Here is a 25,194-nt window from a genome sequence, read left to right as displayed (position 1 = left end):
TATAAGAAAGGCCTTAAATAGAAACTTATTTTGTATCCCCCGTTTCTGCCCCAGTCACACAGACTGTATCCCTAAATGTTATTTCTCTAAGCCCCTGTTTGCTCAAGAAAAGACCAGCGTTATGGCACAGAAATGCTATTTTTATTCCAGTTTTATTTAATCCTAGGCCCCTCCTACTAAGAAGGCGGGTCCCCTGGCGTATTATCCGCGGGATGGTGGGGGACGCAGATTGGTACCATTAGCTTCTCATTTAGACTCAGTTTTTCCCAAATATCGGTGAGGTCTTTAATGTCTTCCCTAATCTGTAACAGAGAGGAATAGTGTTTATTAGTACAGGTATGGGTTCCCTTATCCGGAAAGCCATTATCCAGAAAGCTCCGAATTACAGAAAGCCTGTCTCCCATAGACTCCATTTTAATCAATTAATACAGAATTTTAAAACCGATTCCTTTTTTTCTCTAATAATAAAACAGTGCCTGTACTTGATCCCAACTAAGATATAATTACCCCTTATTGGGGACAGAACAGCCCTATTGGGTTTATTTCATGGTTAAATGATTCCCTTTTCTCTGTAATAATAAAACAGTACCTGTACTTGATCCCAACTAAGATATAATTACCCCTTATTGGGGCAGAACAGCCCTATTGGGTTTATTTAATGGTTAAATGATTCCCTTTTCACTGTAATAATAAAACAGTACCTGTACTTGATCCCAACTAAGATATAATTACCCCTTATTGGGGCAGAACAGCCCTATTGGGTTTATTTCATGGTTAAATGATTCCCTTTTCTCTGTAATAATAAAACAGTACCTGTACTTGATCCCAACTAAGATATAATTACCCCTTATTGGGGACAGAACAGCCCTATTGGGTTTATTTCATGGTTAAATGATTCCCTTTTCTCTGTAATAATAAAACAGTACCTGTACTTGATCCCAACTAAGATATAATTACCCCTTATTGGGGGCAGAACAGCCCTATTGGGTTATTTAATGGTTAAATGATTCCCTTTTCTCTGTAATAATAAAACAGTACCTGTACTTGATCCCAACTAAGATATAATTACCCCTTATTGGGGCAGAACAGTCCTATTGGGTTTATTTAATGGTTAAATGATTCCCTTTTCTCTGTAATAATAAAACAGTACCTGTACTTGATCCCAACTAAGATATAATTACCCCTTATTGGGGGCAAAACAATCCTCCTATCCACCCAAGCCCAGGGGACCAGGATTCCTCCGTATACTTTGGTTTCCTACCACATTCCAAAACCATACAGGCACACTGATTGGCTCCTGATGAAAACCAATCGCAGCGCGCACAATATGGGCCTTAGTCTGTGAGCTCCACTGGGGCAGGGACTGATGGGAAAGGTGAACAAACTGTGTAAAGGGCAACAGAACCTGTCAGCGCTGTATAGAAAACAATCCTTTCCTATTAAAGGGACACTATCATCTGAATAAAGGTTTTATTTCTACCTGAAGCTGTTAAACTATTGGGGAACAAGGTCAGCTTGCCACAGGCTGTTGTGGGATGCTGGTAGTTGTAGTTCACCAGTTGCAAGTGTTGGTTCTATTTATAAATCCCTCTCCCATGGCATGGATCTGTCCATCTATCCCTTGACGTGATCTCTGACTGCTTGACTTGCTCTCTCTCCAGGACCAGAGTGCCCATAAATGCACTGTCATTAGGCAGAAGCAGTCAGGTGGCCACAGTTGGAAAGCCCGCCCTTTTTGTTCCCAAACTAGAGGAATGGTGGGAAACATAGTAACTGGTGGCCACAGTTGGAAGCCCCGCCCTTTTTGTTCCCAAACTAGAGGAATGGTGGGAAACGTAGTAACTGGTGGCCACAGTTGGAAGCCCCGCCCTTTTTGTTCCCAAACTAGGGGAATGGTGGGAAATGTAGTAACTGGTGGCCACAGTTGGAGGCCCCGCCCTTTTTGTTCCCAAACTAGAGGAATGGTGGGAAACGTAGTAACTGGTGGCCACAGTTGGAGGCCCCGCCCTTTCCCCCCCAAACTTAGGGGAATGGCGGTAAACGTAGTAACTGGTGGCCACAGTTGGAGGCCCCGCCCTTTTTGTTCCCAAACTTAGGGAAATGGCGGTAAACGTAGTAACTGGTGGCCACAGTTGGAGGCCCCACCCTTTTTGTTCCCAAACTAGAGGAATGGTGGGAAACATAGTAACTGGTGGCCACAGTTGGAAGCCCCGCCCTTTTTGTTCCCAAACTAGGGGAATGGTGGGAAATGTAGTAACTGTCTGGATAGTCTTGGAACTATGTCTCAATGGCTAATTCATGACTATTTTCCTATATCTGTGACCTTGTTATGAGCCAGGGGGAACCCCGACCAAAGGTTGGACCACCAAGATAGGTTGAACGACAAAATCCGACATCCGATTATGTGTATGTTGAATAGTATTTACGTACGGTTTCCAGCTGCTCCACAATGTCCTCTTCCCCAAAGCTCTTGCTCCCCAGCCCCTGGCTACTGGTAGTCTGGCAAATATCTAGCACCGCGGCCTGGATTGTTCCCAGCAGCAGGTTCTTCCTAGCGGCCATCTTCAGCAACTGATTCCAACGCAACTCCTACAGCAGCAGCAGAGCATTGGAGGAACAAATGAATGGGCTGCCAATGGTGGTACAAAGTACAGTATGGGGCGAGGGAAAGCATTGACCTCAACATCTCACGTTTGTATCAGAGGATCACATGCCCCACGGAGCTACTTGTATCATAACTTGCCCCCAAGTGGAGTCGAGAGAGATGTGCAGACCCCCCTCTAAAACCTGTCCAGTCAAGGAACTGTAGCAAATGTTGCTCCTGATATTACATAACCCCTTGATCTTAATTAACTAAAACCCTGTTCTAATGGGAAATGCCACTCACGTCAAACCCCAGTCCATCTGGAGATCTTATCAACAGGAATGATTGTCATGTCCCAATGGCTTTGTCAAAATGCTTTTCTGCCCAGTGGTCCCTCCAAGTAACACCATTGGTCTAACCAACCCAAAAACATAGGTTCTACCACCTGATCTCCCCAATAAAAACTCTTCTATCCACCGGTGTCCCACCAACACATATCAGTCACCATGTTCCACCATGCTGGGAGCTCAATCCAAACTGTGTTGCCCCCAGTGATCTTCACCAGAATATGCTTTGCCCCCCATAGGGATCTCCCCGTCAGAACATCTGTTGCACCCAGAGATGCACAACACAAATATTCATACGCTCCAATGAGCTTCCACCATTCAATATCTTGTCCACCAACGTGACCTTGTTGGCATGTTTTTTTTTTTTTTTTTACTAGATTTTACTTTTCAGTTTTTCTAACAAAAAGTTTTCTATTAACAAAGAAAGAGAAAGAAGTACAAGGGTACAAATCACACTGTGTCCAGGAAGGACTCGAGTACATTCAAGTTTTATGCAGTTCCACCCAGGTCCTTGTCGGCATAGTTACCTTACCTTTACTACGACCTCAAAAAAGCCAAGTTCTCAAGGACCTCACCCACCCAACCAACTTCATTTCCCATCAATTTTACCAAGAGAAAGCTGAACCTTTTATACAGGAGACGTCCCTCACAAATCTCTCCTTGACAATGCTCAATTTACCCCAAACGTAAACCCACCAGTGTAGCATATTTCCGTGAAGTTTACCTAGAAGTTACTGGGCCCCATAGCAAATACATTTTAGGGGCCCCTCTAAACTCTAGAAATGTTTCTGTAGAAATGTTTCATACACAGATATAGAAACCACTTTCTCTCCCCCCCATAGCTCCAGGGTCCCCCAATAGCTGCATGGCCTGCTCAGTCAGTAGTTATGCCCCAAGATCGTACCGACTCTCTCCTTTTCTTCTTGGCCTTTTCCAGCCGAATATACAGGCGGTGAATCTCATTGCTGAGCTGCACTATCGAGTCGCTCTTCTCCTCCATGCAGTGACTACGTTGGCTTCTTGACTCTTGGCTCTTCTGTTCCTCCTGGGGCAGATAATTAACCAGAGTATGGAACCGACTCATGAGGTCAGGGATGTCTTGGAACTAAAATGAGAAAGAACAAGCCGTTTAGTGGCCACCGCCCATGAAGCACTTTCTCCTGTTTCTGACCCACGTTTGGCACTAACCTTTTCTGAAGCCTTCACCACTTTCTCCAGATAACGGTAGAACTTTTCATATTTTTGGACTTGTGCTTTTGTCTTTGTCCTTTTCTTATGCAGTTCCTCACATTGCTCCTGTAAGGCCTTCAGCTCCAGATCATACTGGGCGCGCCTCCTCCGTGCCTTTGCCGCTTCCCGGAGAGCCCTCTCTCGTGTCTTATTGTCCTTCTGCAGAATCACCGTACCCGGGATGAATAAAGTAAAGTTTGCTTAAAAAGAAGGTATTTTAGGAAGGCCTGTAGATAGACTACTCTAATGTATGAGGCGTAATGATACAGTTAGCAGCCTTAGCAAGAACATTCTATATTTGCTTAAGGAGGAAAGTGGAAGGTGAAATATGATTGAAGGGTTAGTAGTCCACTTGGGGTCAAACCTTCACTATCCCCATTAGCAACCACCCCATGATTCTCTGCATACCTTGTTCTTGGGCTGCCCTCTTTTAAGCTGGGGGTTCCGAGCACACTGATTGGGGGGTTTTGTTATTGCATTAATCTCACTGGGCCTGGGCAAGTCTAAAGAAGTCTGATGCAGTAAGCCCCAGATTATTCTATTCTTATGAAGTATCTGAGATACCTCACTTTTCTTCTGAACTCCAGGGAGCTGAGGTATCCGACACTAAAATCTCGGGTCCCCATACACAGGGCGGTTCTAGCTGCCAATATGGGTCCCTTAGACCAATTTGGCAGCTTATTGGCCCGTGTAGGGGCACTAATGATAGGCCTGCCCGACCAAAATCAATTGGGCAGGTTTAAAAATGTAGTCGGATCGGGGACCGCATTGGCTCGTTGATGTGCTCCCCGAACCAACTGCTCCTATACCCATTGTTCTAATTGATGGTTTTGCCCCAGGGCCAAATGACTGAATTAGCCTGAATTAGACCGATATTGCTCACCCGTAGGTGGGGATATCGGGAGAAGATCCGCTCGCTTAGTGACCTCGCCAGACGAACGGATCTTAGCGTGTATGGCCACCTTTAGACATAACTCAAAAATAATGGATTTGGTGCATCCCCATTTTTAAAAGAGAAGGTCTGAATGAACACAGCCTGTTGGTTCAGCAGCTAAATTTATGCCATGATGAGTGGCGGCTTCTGTGGATGATTCCGTAATTATCTTTCCAGTGCCAGGGGCAGTATTTGGGGTATGTAGGGCACCATCCTGGGCATTTCCCCTGCTACCTAAGCTCTTGAAATACAGTAATTACATTTATAATGATGTTTTCAATATCAAGATCTTGAGAGGGTCGCTACTGTTGTCGGCATTGGCCCAAGTCATTGGTCTATCCCAGTGATCCCCAACCAGTGGCTCAGGGGCACCATGTTGCTCCCCAACCCCTTGGATGTTGCTCTCAGTGCCCCCAAACCAGGGAGTTATTTTTGAATTCCTGACTTGGGGGCAAGTTTTGGTTGAATAAAAACAAGATTTCCTACCAAATAAAGCCCCTGTAAGCTGATAGGGTGCATAGAGGCTGCCTAATAGCCAATCACAGCCCTTATTTGGCTCCTCCATGAACTTTTATGGTGCTTGTGTTGCTCCCCAAGTCTTTTTACATTTGACTGTGGAAAGGTTGTGGACCCCTGGTCTATCCAAAACGTTGTGGCAGTTAAGCTTGAATCTGACAAGGTTGTACCACAAATAACGTATATAACTTATGTTAAGCCCCAATAGTATAAGGCACAGTGGTGTGGTGTCTACTTTCTTATTCTTTCTTCAATGCATAGAGGCTCTCACCGCAATAGACTCCCTGTATGCCTCCAGGCTAGCTCTTATCTCTGCTTCTTTCTCCTGCAACTTCTCCCATTCCAGCGCTGCACCCTCCATTGCTCTGTGATACTCCTGAGAATAGAAACATGTCGGTGAATTGTACCCCTAAAGTATCCCTAAATTTCAATGGGGTCATCACAATTCTGGGGACATCTTATTCCTACAGGTATATAGTCTCACAATACAGACTGTACAATAGTAGCAATATATTAGGACCCCTATGTAGCCTTTGGTTGCTATAGATTTGGGTGAATGCTTAGCTGCTTTCCAAGGTATTGCTGGAACTATAGCAGGGTTACTGATAGGACAATGTTTTCCTATGTCTGTAACCTTGTTATGATGTAAGGAGGCCCCAACCAACAGTTGGGACATTTTAGACCACACTCCAGTCATGCCCGTACCACCTGTGCCTGATTTTGGGCAAGCCATGCCCTTTTGTGACTGTCTAACCCAGCACCTCTCAACCTGTGGGTCGGGAACCCTTTGGGTCGCCTAAGGCCATTGGAAAACACATATTTCCGATGGTCTTAGGAATAATTTTATGGTGGGGGGTCACCACAACATGAGGAATTGTATTAAAGGGTCGCGGCATTAGGGAGGTCGGGAACCACTGGTCTGACCTAAATCTTCACGGTTGGCTGGTAAGTTTGCCCATAAACTGAGAGCCACTGCCTGTGGATATGCCACTAAAGGCCGGAGGATGGTGCTTGGGGCTGTCTCTCACCTCTCTTCCTTCCTCCAGCATCTTCTGAATTTCTTGATTTCTCTCCAGGAGTCGAAAAGGAAGTGGGAGTCGCTGTACCTGCCTGATTGGGCATTCCCTGTAGAGTAGGGTGGAAGCACATGTTCCCCATCATCAGCCATTCAGCTCCAGGCTTTTGTGCTACCTTAGGCCGCATATCTGATATTGTACAACGGCTGTTCCACCCTTACCGTAAGGGACTGCAGCCAACCCAGTGCCAGCCTCTATGTACAAGTAAGGCCCGGCCCAGTGCCAGCCTCTATGTACAAGTAAGGCCCAGCCCAGTGCCGGCTCCTATGTACAAGTAAGGCCCAGCCCAGTGCCAGCTCCTATGTACAAGTAAGGCCCAGCCCAGTGCCGGCTCCTATGTACAAGTAAGGCCCGGCCCAGTGCCGGCTCCTATGTACAAGTAAGGCCCAGTGCCAGCCCCTATGTACAAGTAAGGCCCAGCCCAGTGCCAGCCTCTATGTACAAGTAAGGCCCAGCCCAGTGCCAGCCCCTATGTACAAGTAAGGCCCAGCCCAGTGCCAGCCTCTATGTACAAGTAAGGCCCAGCCCAGTGCCAGCCTCTATGTACAAGTAAGGCCCAGCCCAGTGCCAGCCTCTATGTACAAGTAAGGCCCAGCCCAGTGCCAGCCCCTATGTACAAGTAAGGCCCAGCCCAGTGCCAGCCTCTATGTACAAGTAAGGCCCAGCCCAGTGCCAGCCTCTATGTACAAGTAAGGCCCAGCCCAGTGCCAGCCTCTATGTACAAGTAAGGCCCAGCCCAGTGCCAGCCTCTATGTACAAGTAAGGCCCAGCCCAGTGCCAGCCCCTATGTACAAGTAAGGCCCAGCCCAGTGCCAGCCCCTATGTACAAGTAAGGCCCAGCCCAGTGCCAGCCTCTATGTACAAGTAAGGCCCAGCCCAGTGCCAGCCTCTATGTACAAGTAAGGCCCAGCCCAGTGCCAGCTCCTATGTACAAGTAAGGCCCGGCCCAGTGCCGGCTCCTATGTACAAGTAAGGCCCAGCCCAGTGCCAGCCCCTATGTACAAGTAAGGCCCAGCCCAGTGCCAGCCTCTATGTACAAGTAAGGCCCAGCCCAGTGCCAGCCCCTATGTACAAGTAAGGCCCAGCCCAGTGCCAGCCCCTATGTACAAGTAAGGCCCAGCCCAGTGCCAGCCTCTATGTACAAGTAAGGCCCAGCCCAGTGCCAGCCCCTATGTACAAGTAAGGCCCAGCCCAGTGCCAGCCTCTATGTACAAGTAAGGCCCAGCCCAGTGCCAGCCTCTATGTACAAGTAAGGCCCAGCCCAGTGCCGGCTCCTATGTACAAGTAAGGCCCAGCCCAGTGCCAGCCCCTATGTACAAGTAAGGCCCAGCCCAGTGCCAGCCTCTATGTACAAGTAAGGCCCAGCCCAGTGCCAGCCCCTATGTACAAGTAAGGCCCAGCCCAGTGCCAGCCCCTATGTACAAGTAAGGCCCAGCCCAGTGCCAGCCCCTATGTACAAGTAAGGCCCAGCCCAGTGCCAGCCCCTATGTACAAATAAGGCCCAGCCCAGTGCCGGCTCCTATGTACAAGTAAGGCCCAGCCCAGTGCCGGCTCCTATGTACAAGTAAGGCCCAGCCCAGTGCCGGCTCCTATGTACAAGTAAGGCCCAGCCCAGTGCCAGCCTCTATGTACAAGTAAGGCCCAGCCCAGTGCCGGCTCCTATGTACAAGTAAGGCCCAGCCCAGTGCCGGCCCCTATGTACAAGTAAGGCCCAGCCTGGCTCCTATGTACAAGTAAGGCCCAGCCCAGTGCCAGCTCCTATGTACAAGTAAGGCCCAGCCTGGCTCCTATGTACAAGTAAGGCCCAGCCCAGTGCCGGCTCCTATGTACAAGTAAGGCCCAGCCCAGTGCCGGCTCCTATGTACAAGTAAGGCCCAGCCCAGTGCCGGCTCCTATGTACAAGTAAGGCCCAGCCCAGTGCCGGCTCCTATGTACAAGTAAGGCCCAGCCCAGTGCCGGCTCCTATGTACAAGTAAGGCCCAGCCCAGTGCCGGCTCCTATGTACAAGTAAGGCCCAGCCCAGTGCCGGCCCCTATGTACAAGTAAGGCCCAGCCCAGTGCCGGCCCCTATGTACAAGTAAGGCCCGGCCCAGTGCCGGCTCCTATGTACAAGTAAGGCCCGGCCCAGTGCCAGCCCCTATGTACAAGTAAGGCCCGGCCCAGTGCCGGCTCCTATGTACAAGTAAGGCCCAGCCCAGGGCCGGCTCCTATGTACAAGTAAGGCCCAGCCCAGTGCCAGCCCCTATGTACAAGTAAGGCCCGGCCCAGTGCCAGCCCCTATGTACAAGTAAGGCCCAGCCCAGTGCCGGCTCCTATGTACAAGTAAGGCCCAGCCCAGGGCCGGCTCCTATGTACAAGTAAGGCCCGGCCCAGTGCCGGCTCCTATGTACAAGTAAGGCCCGGCCCAGGGCACCTGAAATCACTACAATGGAAGGGTAAGTTGGGGTGCTTTGGGCACATACCCAAGTAGACTGGGCGTCCCCTTCCCATGCCGGCGGCTGAAATACTCTGCTTGGCCCATCCTGCTCTTTGGCTCTGGGAATGGTTCCCTCCAACTGTCACTAGGTGAGAAGGTGTCTATACAGCGGAGAGTAAGCTCTACTGGCCAATCATGTGGGGGATTCCAGCCTACCAATCAGTAACTGGTTCCTACTGGTTTCTTTAAGCGGGTCTTGACAGTAGAGGTGGATAGATAGAACAAGATTATATATAGATAGAGAGAGAGATAGATAGATGATACATAGATAGATACCTACGTATAGAAAGATAGATAGATAGATAGATAGATAGATAGATAGATAGATAGATGATAGATAGATGATAGATAGATAGATAGATAGATAGATACCTATAGATACCTATAGATAGATAGATAGATAGATAGATAGATAGATAGATAGATAGATGATAGATAGATAGATAGATAGATAGATAGATAGATACCTATAGATAGATAGATAGATAGATAGATAGATAGATAGATAGATAGATAGATGATAGATAGATAGATGATAGATAGATAGATAGATAGATACAAGTAGATAGATAGATGATAGATAGATGATAGATAGATAGATAGATAGATACCTATAGATAGATAGATAGATGATAGATAGATAGATAGATAGATAGATAGATAGATAGATAGATAGATAGATAGAGACAAACAAGGATTGACTGCGGGAGGAAAATAATAATACACGTGTATCTTTAAAAAAAGTTATTTTTTTAATTAAAAAAAACATTTACAAAAAATAAAAATGGTGTCACACCCAGCAAAACAAGAATTCTTAATTTCCTAATATTTACACTAAGATTCTATTCTGTCTCCTTTATTATTATTTACTCCGCCAGTTGTACCGCCGCCATTCCCATCATCCTTCCCACCAGCCAGTTGTACCGCCGCCATTCCCATCATCCTTCCCACCAGTCAGTTGTACCGCCGCCATTCCCATCATCCTTCCCACCAGCCAGTTGTACCGCCGCCATTCCCATCATCCTTCCCACCAGTCAGTTGTACCGCCGCCATTCCCATCATCCTTCCCACCAGTCAGTTGTACCGCCGCCATTCCCATCATCCTTCCCACCAGCCAGTTGTACCGCCGCCATTCCCATCATCCTTCCCACCAGTCAGTTGTACCGCCGCCATTCCCATCATCCTTCCCACCGTCAAGCAGGTCAGAGCCTTCGCAATGAGCCATCTATGTGGGAGAAATATGGCTGCCCGTGGGCTTTGTATTGCCGGATATTTATATCTGTTTGTTCTGACCCCTTCTCCTCAGCAATGTGGGAGCCATCAAACCAGGGCCAGAACTAGGGGTGCCTTGGGCACAGTTGGGGGGCACAGTGATATCAGGGGGCCAAGCAAACCGGGGTAATGAGAGCCGGGGTGAGGAGTAAGTGGCACAAGTGGGGAAGATGGTGAGTGTCCAGGCCAAATAATATTGGGTTGGGGCTTTATGAGCCTTCAAGTAGGATTGTGACATTCACCATCTTCTAATGGCTGTAGTTTGCAAGTAGGGGGCGCCAAAGGAACATATAACAGCCCTAACATCCATGCTTTCTGTGAATGTTTTGGGTATATTTGCCCCTAGTGGTGAGTGGTGGTACTGTAATGCCAGTGCAAGTGTCAGCCTGGGGTGGCAGTAGTGGACGTTAATCCTGGAGAGCAGTCTGTGAGGTAAGGGACTCCTGGGGTTCTCCCTCAGCTTCTGTGCAGTCTGTGCCGTCTGCATTATTCTCCTGCATCCGTTCCTTGTAGCTTTTAAAGAAGCCGCACTGTGGGTACAGTAGGGAAACAATTCAGGACAGAGGGCAGGGCATAGAGAAGCCTCGATGTTTTAGTTTCCCATCTTTCCCTTATCGGCCTACTCCCGTCTCCACCAATACCAGCCTCTCTCTCATATCATCTTTCCCTTATCGGCCTATTCCCGTCTGCACCAATACCAGCCTCTCTCTCATATCATCTTTCCCTTATCGGCCTACTCCCGTCTGCACCAATACCAGCCTCTCTCTCATATCATCTTTCCGTTATCGGCCTACTCCCGTCTGCACCAATACCAGCCTCTCTCTCATATCATCTTTCCCTTATCGGCCTACTCCCGTCTGCACCAATACCAGCCTCTCTCTCATATCATCTTTCCCTTATCGGCCTACTCCCGTCTGCACCTATACCAGCCTCTCTCTCATATCATCTTTCCCTTATCGGCCTACTCCCGTCTGCACCAATACCAGCCTCTCTCTCATATCATCTTTCCCTTATCGGCCTACTCCCGTCTGCACCAATACCAGCCTCTCTCTCATATCATCTTTCCCTTATCGGCCTATTCCCGTCTGCACCAATACCAGTCTCTCTCTCATATCATCTTTCCCTTATCGGCCTATTCCCGTCTGCACCAATACCAGTCTCTCTCTCATATCATCTTTCCCTTATCGGCCTATTCCCGTCTGCACCAATACCAGTCTCTCTCTCATATCATCTTTCCCTTATCGGCCTACTCCCGTCTGCACCAATACCAGTCTCTCTCATATCAGCAATGTGTTGTGCCTTAATGTTCTTCAGCACCTGAGTTACACTCCCAGCACCTGAGTTACACTCCCAGCACCCGAGTTACACTCCCAGCACCTGAGTTACACTCCCAGCACCTGAGTTACACTCCCAGCACCCTAGTTACACTCCCAGCACCCGAGTTACACTCCCAGCACCTGAGTTACACTCCCAGCACATGAGTTACACTCCCAGCACCCTAGTTACACTCCCAGCACCCTAGTTACACTCCCAGCACCTGAGTTACACTCCAGCACCTGAGTTACACTCCCAGCACCCGAGTTACACTCCCAGCATCCGAGTTACACTCCCAGCACCCGAGTTACACTCCCAGCACCTGAGTTACACTCCCAGCACCTGAGTTACACTCCCAGCACCTGAGTTACACTCCAGCACCCGAGTTACACTCCCAGCACCTGAGTTACACTCCAGCACCCGAGTTACACTCCCAGCACCTGAGTTACACTCCCAGCACCCGAGTTACACTCCCAGCACCTGAGTTACACTCCAGCACCCGAGTTACACTCCCAGCACCCGAGTTATACTCCCAGCACCCGAGTTACACTCCCAGCACCCGAGTTACACTCCCAGCACCCGAGTTACACTCCCAGCACCCGAGTTACACTCCCAGCACCTGAGTTACACTCCCAGCACCTGAGTTACACTCCAGCACCCGAGTTACACTCCCAGCACCCGAGTTACACTCCCAGCACCCGAGTTACACTCCCAGCACCCGAGTTACACTCCCAGCACCCGAGTTACACTCCCAGCACCTGAGTTACACTCCCAGCACCTGAGTTACACTCCAGCACCTGAGTTACACTCCCAGCACCTGAGTTACACTCCCAGCACCTGAGTTACACTCCCAGCACCTGAGTTACACTCCCAGCACCTGAGTTACACTCCAGCACCTGAGTTACACTCCCAGCACCCGAGTTACACTCCAGCACCCGAGTTACACTCCCAGCACCCGAGTTACACTCCCAGCACCCGAGTTACACTCCCAGCACCCGAGTTACACTCCAGCACCTGAGTTACACTCCAGCACCTGAGTTACACTCCCAGCACCCGAGTTACACTCCCAGCGCCTGAGTTACACTCCCAGCACCCGAGTTACACTCCCAGCACCCGAGTTACACTCCCAGCACCTGAGTTACACTCCCAGCACCTGAGTTACACTCCCAGCACCCGAGTTACACTCCCAGCACCTGAGTTACACTCCCAGCACCTGAGTTACACTCCCAGCACCTGAGTTACACTCCCAGCACCTGAGTTACACTCCCAGCACCTGAGTTACACTCCCAGCACCTGAGTTACACTCCCAGCACCTGAGTTACACTCCCAGCACCTGAGTTACACTCCCAGCACCTGAGTTACACTCCCAGCACCTGAGTTACACTCCAGCACCTGAGTTACACTCCCAGCACCTGAGTTACACTCCAGCACCTGAGTTACACTCCCAGCACCTGAGTTACACTCCCAGCAGGTAAGTTAATCTTCAAGTTATCCCCCCCGCCTACAGAAGTGCAACTGGGAGACTCACTGGGAGGGGAGCTGTTACTGGGCTGCCGGGGAGCTGCATATTATAGGGGACTTTATGTGCAGAGACCATACAGCACTCACAGCAGGGGGAGCTACTCTCATTACTGGGCTGTGTCTCAAACCGGACTGGTGGCCCAGATCTACTAAATAACTGTCACACACATGTGAGCCTGCTGCCACACTCACTCACTCCTCACTCACACACTCACTCACACACTCACTCCTCACTCACTCCTCACTCACACACTCACTCCTCACTCACTCCTCACTCCTCACTCACACACTCACTCCTCACTCACACACTCACTCCTCACTCACACTCACTTCTCACTCACACACTCACTCCTCACTCACTCCTCACTCACTCCTCACTCACACACTCACTCCTCACTCACTCCTCACACACTCACTCCTCACTCACTCACTCACTCCTCACTCACACACTCACTCACTCACTCCTCACTCACACACTCACTCCTCACTCACACACTCACTCACTCCTCACTCACACACACACACACACACACACACACACACACACACTCACTCACTCCTCACTCCTCACTCCTCACTCACACACTCACTCCTCACTCACACACTCACTCCTCACTCACACACTCCTCACTCACACACTCACTCCTCACTCACACACTCACTCCTCACTCACACACTCACTCACTCCTCACTCACACACTCACTCCTCACTCACACACACACACACACACACACTCACTCCTCACTCACACACACACACACACACACACTCACTCCTCACTCACACACTCACACACTCACTCCTCACTCACACACTCACACACTCACTCCTCACTCACACACTCACTCCTCACTCACACACACACACACTCACTCCTCACACACACTCCCTCCCACCAGAGTACCTGATCTCCATCCCTACTCCATCCCTACTCCATCCCTACTCCATCCCTACTCCATCCCTACTCCTCTATCCCTACTCCATCCCTACTCCTCTATCCCTACTCCTCTATCCCTACTCCATCCCTACTCCATCCCTACTCCTCTATCCCTACTCCATCCCTACTCCATCCCTACTCCATCCCTACTCCATCCCTACTCCTCTATCCCTACTCCATCCCTACTCCATCCCTACTGTCCCATCTGTAGATACAATACCCTTATAATGACTTTACCCATCAGGCTCTCTGTTTCAGATGATATTCCCCTCACTATCTTTATTGCCACCCAATATATCTATGTTCCCACCATAACATTAATCTATGGCTTGCAGAGCATTTCTCAGCCAGTTCTGTATGTAAGCGCCTGCAGAAGGGCCAAACCACTATATACTTGACTTGTTCCACTGAAAAGTCAAACCCACACCTACTGCAAAGCATCCTTACTATACAGAGTGTAATAATGCAAAACCCCCGAGCCCCCCGTCCCCCCCGTCCCCCCTTACCTTGTACAGAATGACAATGATGATAATAAGTGCGACTACTCCCCCAATACTGCCCCCAATGGTGTAGGGAAGCTGGTTAGGAAGCACCACGAGTCCCACTAGGGTGATTATCTAGATAAAAGGCATCAGATACAGTATAAGGCCCAAGTTCCACCATTACCAACATTAGAACAAAAACTGTGAGTCATTTTCATAATTGCCCCCCCCCCTTTCTGCACAGAACATTCCTTCTCTGTAACCTTGTTATGGGCTAAGGGGGCCCAGCCTGAAGGCCAGTTAGGGGGGGATTTGGGGTGAGTGCTTATTCGTGCCCTGGGTCCCCCTGGAACTATAGCAGGGTGACTGTTACCCCAATGTTTCTATATATCTGTAACCTTGTTATGGGCTAAGGGGGCCCAGCCTGAAGGCCAGTTAGGGGGGGATTTGGGGTGAGTGCTTATTTGTGCCCTGGGTACCCCTGGAACTATAGCAGGGTGACTGTTACCCCAATGTTTCTATATATCTGTAACCTTATTATGGGCTAAGGGGGCCCAGCCTGAAGGCCAGTTAGGGGGGGATTTGGGGTGAGTGCTTATTTGTGCCCTGGGTACCCCTGGAACTATAGCAGGGTGACTGTTACCCCAATGTTTCTATATATCTGTAACCTTGTTATGGGCTAAGGGGGCCCAGCCTGAAGGCCAGTTAGGGGGGGATTTGGGGTGAGTGCTTATTTGTGCCCTGGGTACCCCTGGAACTATAGCAGGGTGACTGTTACCCCAATGTTTCTATATATCTGTAACCTTGTTATGGGCTAAGGGGGCCCAGCCTGAAGGCCAGTTAGGGGGGATTTGGGGTGAGTGCTTATTTGTTCCCTGGGTACCCCTGGAACTATAGCGGGGTGACTGTTACCCCAATGTTTCTATATATCTGTAACCTTATTATGGGCTAAGGGGGCCCAGCCTGAAGGCCAGTTAGGGGGGATTTGGGGTGAGTGCTTATTTGTGCCCTGGGTACCCCTGGAACTATAGCGGGGTGACTGTTACCCCAATGTTTCTATATATCTGTAACCTTATTATGGGCTAAGGGGGCCCAGCCTGAAGGCCAGTTAGGGGGGGATTTGGGGTGAGTGCTTATTTGTGCCCTGGGTACCCCTGGAACTATAGCAGGGTGACTGTTACCCCAATGTTTCTATATATCTGTAACCTTATAATGGGCTAAGGGGGCCCAGCCTGAAGGCCAGTTAGGGGGGGATTTGGGGTGAGTGCTTATTTGTGCCCTGGGTACCCCTGGAACTATAGCAGGGTGACTGTTACCCCAATGTTTCTATATATCTGTAACCTTATTATGGGCTAAGGGGGCCCAGCCTGAAGGCCAGTTAGGGGGGATTTGGGGTGAGTGCTTATTTGTGCCCTGGGTACCCCTGGAACTATAGCAGGGTGACTGTTACCCCAATGTTTCTATATATCTGTAACCTTGTTATGGGCTAAGGGGGCCCAGCCTGAAGGCCAGTTAGGGGGGGATTTGGGGTGAGTGCTTATTTGTGCCCTGGGTACCCCTGGAACTATAGCAGGGTGACTGTTACCCCAATGTTTCTATATATCTGTAACCTTATTATGGGCTAAGGGGGCCCAGCCTGAAGGCCAGTTAGGGGGGATTTGGGGTGAGTGCTTATTTGTGCCCTGGGTACCCCTGGAACTATAGCAGGGTGACTGTTACCCCAATGTTTCTATATATCTGTAACCTTATTATGGGCTAAGGGGGCCCAGCCTGAAGGCCAGTTAGGGGGGATTTGGGGTGAGTGCTTATTTGTGCCCTGGGTACCCCTGGAACTATAGCGGGGTGACTGTTACCCCAATGTTTCTATATATCTGTAACCTTGTTATGGGCTAAGGGGGCCCAGCCTGAAGGCCAGTTAGGGGGGGATTTGGGGTGAGTGCTTATTTGTGCCCTGGGTCCCCCTGGAACTATAGCGGGGTGACTGTTACCCCAATGTTTCTATATATCTGTAACCTTGTTATGGGCTAAGGGGGCCCAGCCTGAAGGCCAGTTAGGGGGGGATTTGGGGTGAGTGCTTATTTGTGCCCTGGGTACCCCTGGAACTATAGCGGGGTGACTGTTACCCCAATGTTTCTATATATCTGTAACCTTGTTATGGGCTAAGGGGGCCCAGCCTGAAGGCCAGTTAGGGGGGGATTTGGGGTGAGTGCTTATTTGTGCCCTGGGTACCCCTGGAACTATAGCGGGGTGACTGTTACCCCAATGTTTCTATATATCTGTAACCTTGTTATGGGCTAAGGGGGCCCAGCCTGAAGGCCAGTTAGGGGGGGATTTGGGGTGAGTGCTTATTTGTACCCTGGGTACCCCTGGAACTATAGCAGGGTGACTGTTACCCCAATGTTTCTATATATCTGTAACCTTATTATGGGCTAAGGGGGCCCAGCCTGAAGGCCAGTTAGGGGGGGATTTGGGGTGAGTGCTTATTTGTGCCCTGGGTACCCCTGGAACTATAGCGGGGTGACTGTTACCCCAATGTTTCTATATATCTGTAACCTTGTTATGGGCTAAGGGGGCCCAGCCTGAAGGCCAGTTAGGGGGGGATTTGGGGTGAGTGCTTATTTGTGCCCTGGGTCCCCCTGGAACTATAGCAGGGTGACTGTTACCCCAATGTTTCTATATATCTGTAACCTTATAATGGGCTAAGGGGGCCCAGCCTGAAGGCCAGTTAGGGGGGGATTTGGGGGTGAGTGCTTATTTGTGCCCTGGGTACCCCTGGAACTATAGCAGGGTGACTGTTACCCCAATGTTTCTATATATCTGTAACCTTATAATGGGCTAAGGGGGCCCAGCCTGAAGGCCAGTTAGGGGGGGATTTGGGGGTGAGTGCTTATTTGTTCCCTGGGTACCCCTGGAACTATAGCAGGGTGACTGTTACCCCAATGTTTCTATATATCTGTAACCTTATTATGGGCTAAGGGGGCCCAGCCTGAAGGCCAGTTAGGGGGGATTTGGGGTGAGTGCTTATTTGTGCCCTGGGTACCCCTGGAACTATAGCAGGGTGACTGTTACCCCAATGTTTCTATATATCTGTAACCTTATTATGGGCTAAGGGGGCCCAGCCTGAAGGCCAGTTAGGGGGGGATTTGGGGTGAGTGCTTATTTGTGCCCTGGGTACCCCTGGAACTATAGCAGGGTGACTGTTACCCCAATGTTTCTATATATCTGTAACCTTATAATGGGCTAAGGGGGCCCAGCCTGAAGGCCAGTTAGGGGGGGGATTTGGGGTGAGTGCTTATTTGTGCCCTGGGTACCCCTGGAACTATAGCAGGGTGACTGTTACCCCAATGTTTCTATATATCTGTAACCTTGTTATGGGCTAAGGGGGCCCAGCCTGAAGGCCAGTTAGGGGGGGATTTGGGGTGAGTGCTTATTTGTGCCCTGGGTACCCCTGGAACTATAGCAGGGTGACTGTTACCCCAATGTTTCTATATATCTGTAACCTTGTTATGGGCTAAGGGGGCCCAGCCTGAAGGCCAGTTAGGGGGGATTTGGGGTGAGTGCTTATTTGTGCCCTGGGTACCCCTGGAACTATAGCGGGGTGACTGTTACCCCAATGTTTCTATATATCTGTAACCTTGTTATGGGCTAAGGGGGCCCAGCCTGAAGGCCAGTTAGGGGGGGATTTGGGGTGAGTGCTTATTTGTACCCTGGGTACCCCTGGAACTATAGCAGGGTGACTGTTACCCCAATGTTTCTATATATCTGTAACCTTATTATGGGCTAAGGGGGCCCAGCCTGAAGTCCAGTTAGGGGGGGATTTGGGGTGAGTGCTTATTTGTGCCCTGGGTACCCCTGGAACTATAGCAGGGTGACTGTTACCCCAATGTTTCTATATATCTGTAACCTTATTATGGGCTAAGGGGGCCCAGCCTGAAGGCCAGTTAGGGGGGGATTTGGGGTGAGTGCTTATTTGTGCCCTGGGTACCCCTGGAACTATAGCAGGGTGACTGTTACCCCAATGTTTCTATATATCCTTAACCTTGTTATGGGCTAAGGGGGCCCAGCCTGAAGGCCAGTTAGGGGGGGATTTGGGGTGAGTGCTTATTTGTGCCCTGGGTACCCCTGGAACTATAGCAGGGTGACTGTTACCCCAATGTTTCTATATATCTGTAACCTTGTTATGAGCTAAGGGGGCCCAGCCTGAAGGCCAGTTAGGGGGGGGATTTGGGGTGAGTGCTTATTTGTGCCCTGGGTACCCCTGGAACTATAGCAGGGTGACTGTTACCCCAATGTTTCTATATATCTGTAACCTTGTTATGGGCTAAGGGGGCCCAGCCTGAAGGCCAGTTAGGGGGGGATTTGGGGTGAGTGCTTATTTGTGCCCTGGGTACCCCTGGAACTATAGCGGGGTGACTGTTACCCCAATGTTTCTATATATCTGTAACCTTGTTATGGGCTAAGGGGGCCCAGCCTGAAGGCCAGTTAGGGGGGGATTTGGGGTGAGTGCTATTAAACAAAGGGACATTTTTCTACTCTGCCAAGGCACATAAACTAGAGAGAACCAACCATTTTTATTTGCCCTGTGCCCGTCTCCTAACAAGCCCCTATGTACCTGTGATCTGTGGAAGGTCTCACCCATTTTACTGTGAAACACACTCATATTGTACTGGACGGCCACGGAACTGTTCACACTCACAGTAGTGGGTACCTAAGGATAACACAGAGAGCTAATATTAGAAAATTGTTGTTATACTATTTTGTTTTCCCTGTTTGCTCTCCTGCATTATTCCAATCATGTATCAAAGCGGTAACATCTAGACCAGTGGTTCTCAACCTTCCTAATGCCGCGACCCTTTAATACAGTTCCTCATGTTGTGGTGACCCCCAACCATAAAATTATTCCACTGGAAATATGTGTTTTTCGGGGGTCTTAGGCGACCCCTGTGAAAGGGTTGTTTCGACCCACAGGTTGAGAACCGCTGATCTAGACTGTCTAGCAACGCATTTCAGGCACTACAGGTAACCAACGTCACTCTCAACTCCAGATACTGTGAATAGAACCAGCACACAGGAGATTCCCTCAGTGGGGCTTCCTCTGCTAATATACGCAGAAAGGCCAGATTTCTTGGATCGTGGTGATTGTTACTGAGACCCATGTTGTGCCATAAGGGCAAGTTTTTAAACTCAATGAGAGAACCAAATTTAAGTTGACTGCAAAGAGCTGGCCTTGATAAAGAAGACCCCTGGGCACTTTAACTATGACCAGACCTTTAGATCTGTCTCTGAAGTTCTAGATCAGCAGTTCTCAACCTGTGGGTCAGGACCCTTTCCCAGGGGGAAATTGGCCAGATATTGATCTGCCAGGTTAGAAAATTCAGTCGGATTGGGCACCGCATCAGCTCGTTGATGCGGTCCCCGAACCGACTGCCCCATTGCCGCCATTAGAATTCGATTGTTTGGCACCTACATGTTCCCTGATATCGCCCACCCGTAAGTGGGGCTATCGGGTGAAGATCCGCTCACTTGGCGACCTCGCTAAGCGAGCAAATCTTCATGTGTATGGGGAACTTTAGGTGTCAACTTAAGGACCTTAAAAGCATCTGCTGTCAAGTTTTCCCACTAATTTGCTATTGACCTGTGATAATAATATAAGGCCTGGGACAGGCAGTAGCACAGTTGTTCCATTACCTTCCATGGTTGAGTAATGTTTAGCTTTCCCATGACTCGTATGCCGATAGAGGTCAGATTTCCCACCTCACACTCAAATATCTGTGGATGATATAAGTATGAGACACTGTGTTGCTCAAGGCCGTCTCTGTCACTGGAGAATAATATATCACCTTATCTGAGGCAGATTGTGGAACCTTTGAAGTTGTCCAGTTTGGAGTCTTGGGATCACAAACAATATCCTGGCCCTGAGGTAGAAGGTCACAGAGTTTCAAAACCCATTAAGGTTTCATTGTGAAGATTAAAGTGAAACTCAATAACTTTGCACTCACCACGGAGACACTTTTTACGTCCCACCGTAGGCCATGGGGCAGCTGTCCTGGCGTCACCACAGAAATGGTCACCTTGGTTGGGACGTTACTGAGCTGTAAGTTCTGGATCTGGGCAAAGCAGAATTCAGACAAGAAAATGTCAATGCTAGAAGGCTATAAGGAACACTATTGGATCAGAGACATGACTAAGAGCTGACTGGCTGTGGCTCGGGGAGATCAAGGTATTGGGTAGATCGAGGTATATCCTGGGATGTTTCTACAAACCAAAGAATGCATAGACGTGGGTCCAAAGTGATGTAGGTTGAACACACTTGTATATTTAATGCACGTTTCTTTAACAGTTGTTCTTTTTCACATTAAGATATTTTAGGACCTGTGTATTATGCAAGAGACAATGGGGAAATCTGGCTCTGAATCTGCTCTGGCTGTACCCAAGTTCCTGGGTGATCGGAAGTGGAGTGGAAGATGGTGCCGTTGAGTTGGGGCAGATAGGCAAGTGAGGGGGCTCCCCATCTACAATTAAAAGTAGCTCCGGGGTATAAAAGGTTAGGGCTCCTTTGTTCTAAACAGTAGTATACAGAGCATTGTCCTGTTCTAGCTACCCCCTTGATGGGTCTATCAAGATCCATTTTAGAACCACAAATTTCCTAAAACCTTTCATGTATATTCTTTTCCCACTATTAAATTCATGTGAAAATGTCATTCTTCTATGTCCCTTCATATTTACACCATTGATCTGTAAGGAGATGAAACATCACTATATTTCATTGCAAATAGTTGGTGGCACCAACCCTTGAGCTCAAGGCCTTTAGGGGATGTCTCCCAGAGGAGCCTATATAAGGATATGCAGGGGCCAGGAATTTCCATTTTTGCCAATATCTAAAGGCAGGGCAGACTTTACAGCCAGAGCAGATGGGAGGCTGCACCTTGGTAGGACTAGCTAGGAGGTTTGGGTTCTAGCTTTCCCTCCGGCAAAGGCAGCCTGTGGCCCTGACGAGGACCCCGGGGGTGTGTAGTTAGAGACAGTAGGGTTCAGAAGTAGGTTAGAAAGAACCTATGGGGTCTACAGTGAGGCAGCATGGGAGGCCTGTGCACTGCTGTGATGTACACGAGAGAGAATTAGGGGGAATGTTCTGTGGCTGGGAGGTCCCCTCAACGGTTACCAGCTCTCTGCTTGTGTTTACACAAGACTGTTCCAGACTGTTACCTGGTAGTGGTGGGTCACATTGATGCTTTGGTCATGTGTGGTGAATTCTACATATTTTGTGGAATTGTCCAGACTGCAATGAAAATATATACCAATAAATACATCCTCCAATGAGAATTCTTGTTGCTCTGTGTATCCCCCTATTATCTTTTTCTCTTTCACTATATCTACCCTTCTGATTGCAATGCAATATTGGCCAAAAACTGACCAAGTTTCTCCCTGTTAAATACTAGGCTCATATTGTCCCTAGATTGTGCCCTCCCCCAGGTTAAAAAAGACTTTTGGGGCCCCTGGGTTCTGTACATGGTACTTTGTTGTTCTCCCAGTACATTCATATTGCACTCCTCTGTGTGGTTAGGGTGTTGGGATGAGGGTTGGGATGAGGGACCTGTAATAGAGGTGTCCCAGAGGGAGACTCTGCACCTTAAGGGCTATGACATACCCATTTCTTTGATATCCCCCAAATCGCACCATAGCCAGGTTGTACATACCTTTTAGTGAAGATATCAATTGGATACAGGACTTGAATGGTTGTGCTGCTGTTTGAGGTCTCATTTTCCTGGTTATTACTGGGGAACAGAAGTTATAGGAGCAAATGAGAAACCTTCTCAGACTAGAGGCTTTGGTTAGAAAATGTCCCCCCCTCTATCCATATGGCATATGGGCATGTCACTGAGAAAACGGAAATGTTTTAGTCTTTTGATAGATATCTCCATCTTGTTTTGAATATTCTTTCATGGACCCTCAGACCTCTCTTCTACAATGGAGGATATAGTAAATAGGCACTCATGGCCTCAGCTGTTTGGAATTTTGGAGGTCACAAGTCTGTGGATTGTTGCTTTATGGCAAATATCCTTTACAACTATTAAAAGAACTGACGAAAACCTTGCCAGGGCAATAACTGTGGGAGCCAGCCTGGAGATCTCTTATGAGAGTCCTTAGAACTATTCCTGAAACACCTTTGGTGCTACCCAACGTGTGCCATGGGAGCTAGGATGCCCATATGGCCCCTATGAATACGTTACTGGGGAAAGCAGGTCTCTATTATCAAAGGAAGGCTTGGTCCTTTGTGTTCCATTCTAGTATCACAAATAGCCAAAAACAAGGCACTTTGCACCCTGCCCTGATCTTTGTAAATGAACCTATATGTTTTGTATCACCGTTGGAAGGGATGGTTGTGGGAGTAATAGACATAATCAGTTGCCAATGCTTGTGTAGAAGCCAAAAGCTGTTTATTTGTTGTTTTTCCTAATCAGGGTTGTATTTGTTTGTACCAAATGACACCTCACCTCATTGCAGTTGCTTCAATCTGTATTTGACTTGGCCAGGGCACGCTGGTGATAATATGAAACATAATCTGAATCTTAACCTGGAAAATAAATACTTGGCCATCAGAAAGACGCCCTGTTGTAGAGTCAAAGCCTCCCTATTAATGTGTAAAAGCCAAGAACAATAAACCTCTTGTCTCTGCTGAAATACTATCATTGTTACCTACAAGCTTTGCTTCTTCAAATTGATGGGATTGTTGTCACCATTAATGCCTTTTCTATTTACAGAAAGGTAACTCTTTAATCCTTTCTTGTGGCTGTTCCTCAACTGCCTACTGCCTACTGCTCAATTGTCTTCAATTATCCAAGCCTCATTCTCCTGTTTACCTGATCATCTGCAAATAAAGCAACCCCCAACCTTTCCTGGTCCCTGAGACCTTTCTACCCCAATACTTTTTGTTATCACAAGTAAAGGTCCCCATACACATTAAGATCCGCTTGCTTGGCGAGGTCACCAAGCGAGCGGATCTTCTTCCGATATCCCCTCCTACAGGTGGGTGATATCGAGCGAATTTAGGCTAATACAGTTATTTGGTCCTGGGGCAAAACAATCGAATTATAAGGACGGTAATGGGCACAGTCGGTTCGGGGACTGCATCAACGAGCCGATGCGGTCCCCGATCCGACTAAATTTTTTAACCTGGCCAATCAAGATCTGCCCGATTTCAGGCCAGATGTCGGTCGGGCAGGCCCATCGTTGCTTTGCCTACACAGGCCGATAAGGGACCGATATTGGCAGGTACAATTGGCCCGTGTATGGCTACCTTAAGTCCACAGCTTACAATCAGCATACACTCCTCATAAGTCCCAAGAAGTTGCAAGGGAGACCTGTAATATCAGGTATCGGACCCCTTATCCGGAAACCCGTTATCCAGAAAGCTCCGAATTACGGAATGCCTGTCTCCCATAGACTCCATTTTAATCAAATAATTCAGAATTTTAAAACTGATTTCCTTTTTCTATGTAGAAATAAAACAGAACCTTGTAACTGATTCCAACTAAGCTATAATTAATCCTTATTGGATGCAAAACAATCCTATTGGGTTTAATTAATGTTTTATTGCTTTTTTAGTAGACTTAAGGTATTGAGATCCAAATTACGGAAAGACCCCTTATCCGGAATACCCTTGGTCCCGAGCATTCTGGATAATGGGTCCTATACCTGTACTGGGTTTACACCAGTAAAACCATAGAGTGGATGCATCCCCAATGCTACGCCCCAGTCTTTCTCTCTTGTTGTCTCATCTCTGATTTCCATCTTCTCCATTAAACCTTCAACTCTCCTTGCTCCACTATATCTCTGTTTTCTGTCTATCCCTCAGGTCCTTCTTCTTACAACCCCCCATATCATTTTTATATATCCATCTTACCCATTCTTTGTATTTCATTGAAGATGGGCTAAAGTTACAGATTAGATTTTGTGCCTCAGACTCCTTGCAACTCAAAAGGGTCCTCCTTGAAGACTAGATAATACAAGTTATGTTAGTTCCATATAACTATGAATTAAACACCAGTCCCTACTCAGAGTTTTGCTACCTCGGTGACGTTACTCTTGCTGTAGGACAGTCCAGGTGGACAGGTGATGTTGAGGCTGACCCCGAGAGCAATCTCGCCCAAGTTCTGCAACTGCAGTTGCAATGAATATAAATCAACTTTCTGTACAACCAATGGCTTGACACTGTTGCAGAAAGGAAAAAGAGTGAGAAACAGTGAAATATACTTATTTATGTATAGTTCCTGTTTGGTACATAATATATATATATAAATGAAAGCATATGTCCTATTATTTGTGCCTAAATCATGTCTGTCTCATTAGACTGCCTATAGTCCCACGCTCAGAGCTAGACTACAGGTACATACCTATGGAAGCGCACAACGAGATTGGGAGTGCAGACGTCACTGCCGCCGCATACCTGAAGGGGGAGCTGAGAGAGAGATATCTAGTATAAATAAATCTAAAGCAACTGGAC

At 48.3% G+C, this 25,194-nt stretch overlaps 2 protein-coding genes across 3 annotated transcripts in view; both read right to left on the bottom strand.

The window, feature by feature from the left end:
* Positions 1–119: 119 nt before the first annotated feature.
* LOC116407616 (coiled-coil domain-containing protein 42-like 1) lies at positions 120–9,252 on the bottom strand. The gene is made up of 7 exons (XM_031893291.1): positions 9,150–9,252; positions 6,640–6,736; positions 5,883–5,987; positions 4,120–4,320; positions 3,836–4,036; positions 2,431–2,589; positions 120–302 (listed from the first exon to the last, which is right to left on the bottom strand). Exons 1-7 carry the CDS (start codon positions 9,206–9,208, stop codon positions 177–179), a joined length of 948 nt encoding a protein of 315 aa, XP_031749151.1. The 5' UTR covers positions 9,209–9,252; the 3' UTR covers positions 120–176.
* Positions 9,253–9,892: 640 nt separating this feature from the next.
* itgal (integrin subunit alpha L) overlaps positions 9,893–25,194 on the bottom strand; it is a 38,933-nt gene continuing 23,631 nt past the window's right edge. The window contains exons 19-30 of one of the 2 annotated variants that reach the window (XM_031893535.1): positions 25,085–25,149; positions 24,761–24,902; positions 24,595–24,687; positions 23,186–23,265; positions 22,388–22,465; positions 21,897–21,969; positions 20,690–20,797; positions 20,531–20,605; positions 20,379–20,459; positions 19,303–19,398; positions 14,715–14,825; positions 9,893–10,965 (exon numbers count right to left, since the gene is read on the bottom strand). In XM_031893535.1, coding sequence (XP_031749395.1) covers positions 10,843–10,965; positions 14,715–14,825; positions 19,303–19,398; positions 20,379–20,459; positions 20,531–20,605; positions 20,690–20,797; positions 21,897–21,969; positions 22,388–22,465; positions 23,186–23,265; positions 24,595–24,687; positions 24,761–24,902; positions 25,085–25,149 — 1,125 coding nt within the window. In that variant the 3' untranslated portion in view covers positions 9,893–10,842. The remainder of the gene's footprint in view (positions 10,966–14,714; positions 14,826–19,302; positions 19,399–20,378; positions 20,460–20,530; positions 20,606–20,689; positions 20,798–21,896; positions 21,970–22,387; positions 22,466–23,185; positions 23,266–24,594; positions 24,688–24,760; positions 24,903–25,084; positions 25,150–25,194) is intronic. The other variant, XM_031893536.1, reaches the window with a different exon arrangement.

This window comes from Xenopus tropicalis, chromosome 9 (assembly GCF_000004195.4).
Source record: "Xenopus tropicalis strain Nigerian chromosome 9, UCB_Xtro_10.0, whole genome shotgun sequence".
Classification (NCBI taxonomy): Eukaryota; Metazoa; Chordata; class Amphibia; order Anura; family Pipidae; genus Xenopus; species Xenopus tropicalis.
The sequence above is the reverse complement of the archived record's forward strand: the minus strand, read 5'-3'. Positions and strand labels throughout refer to the sequence as shown.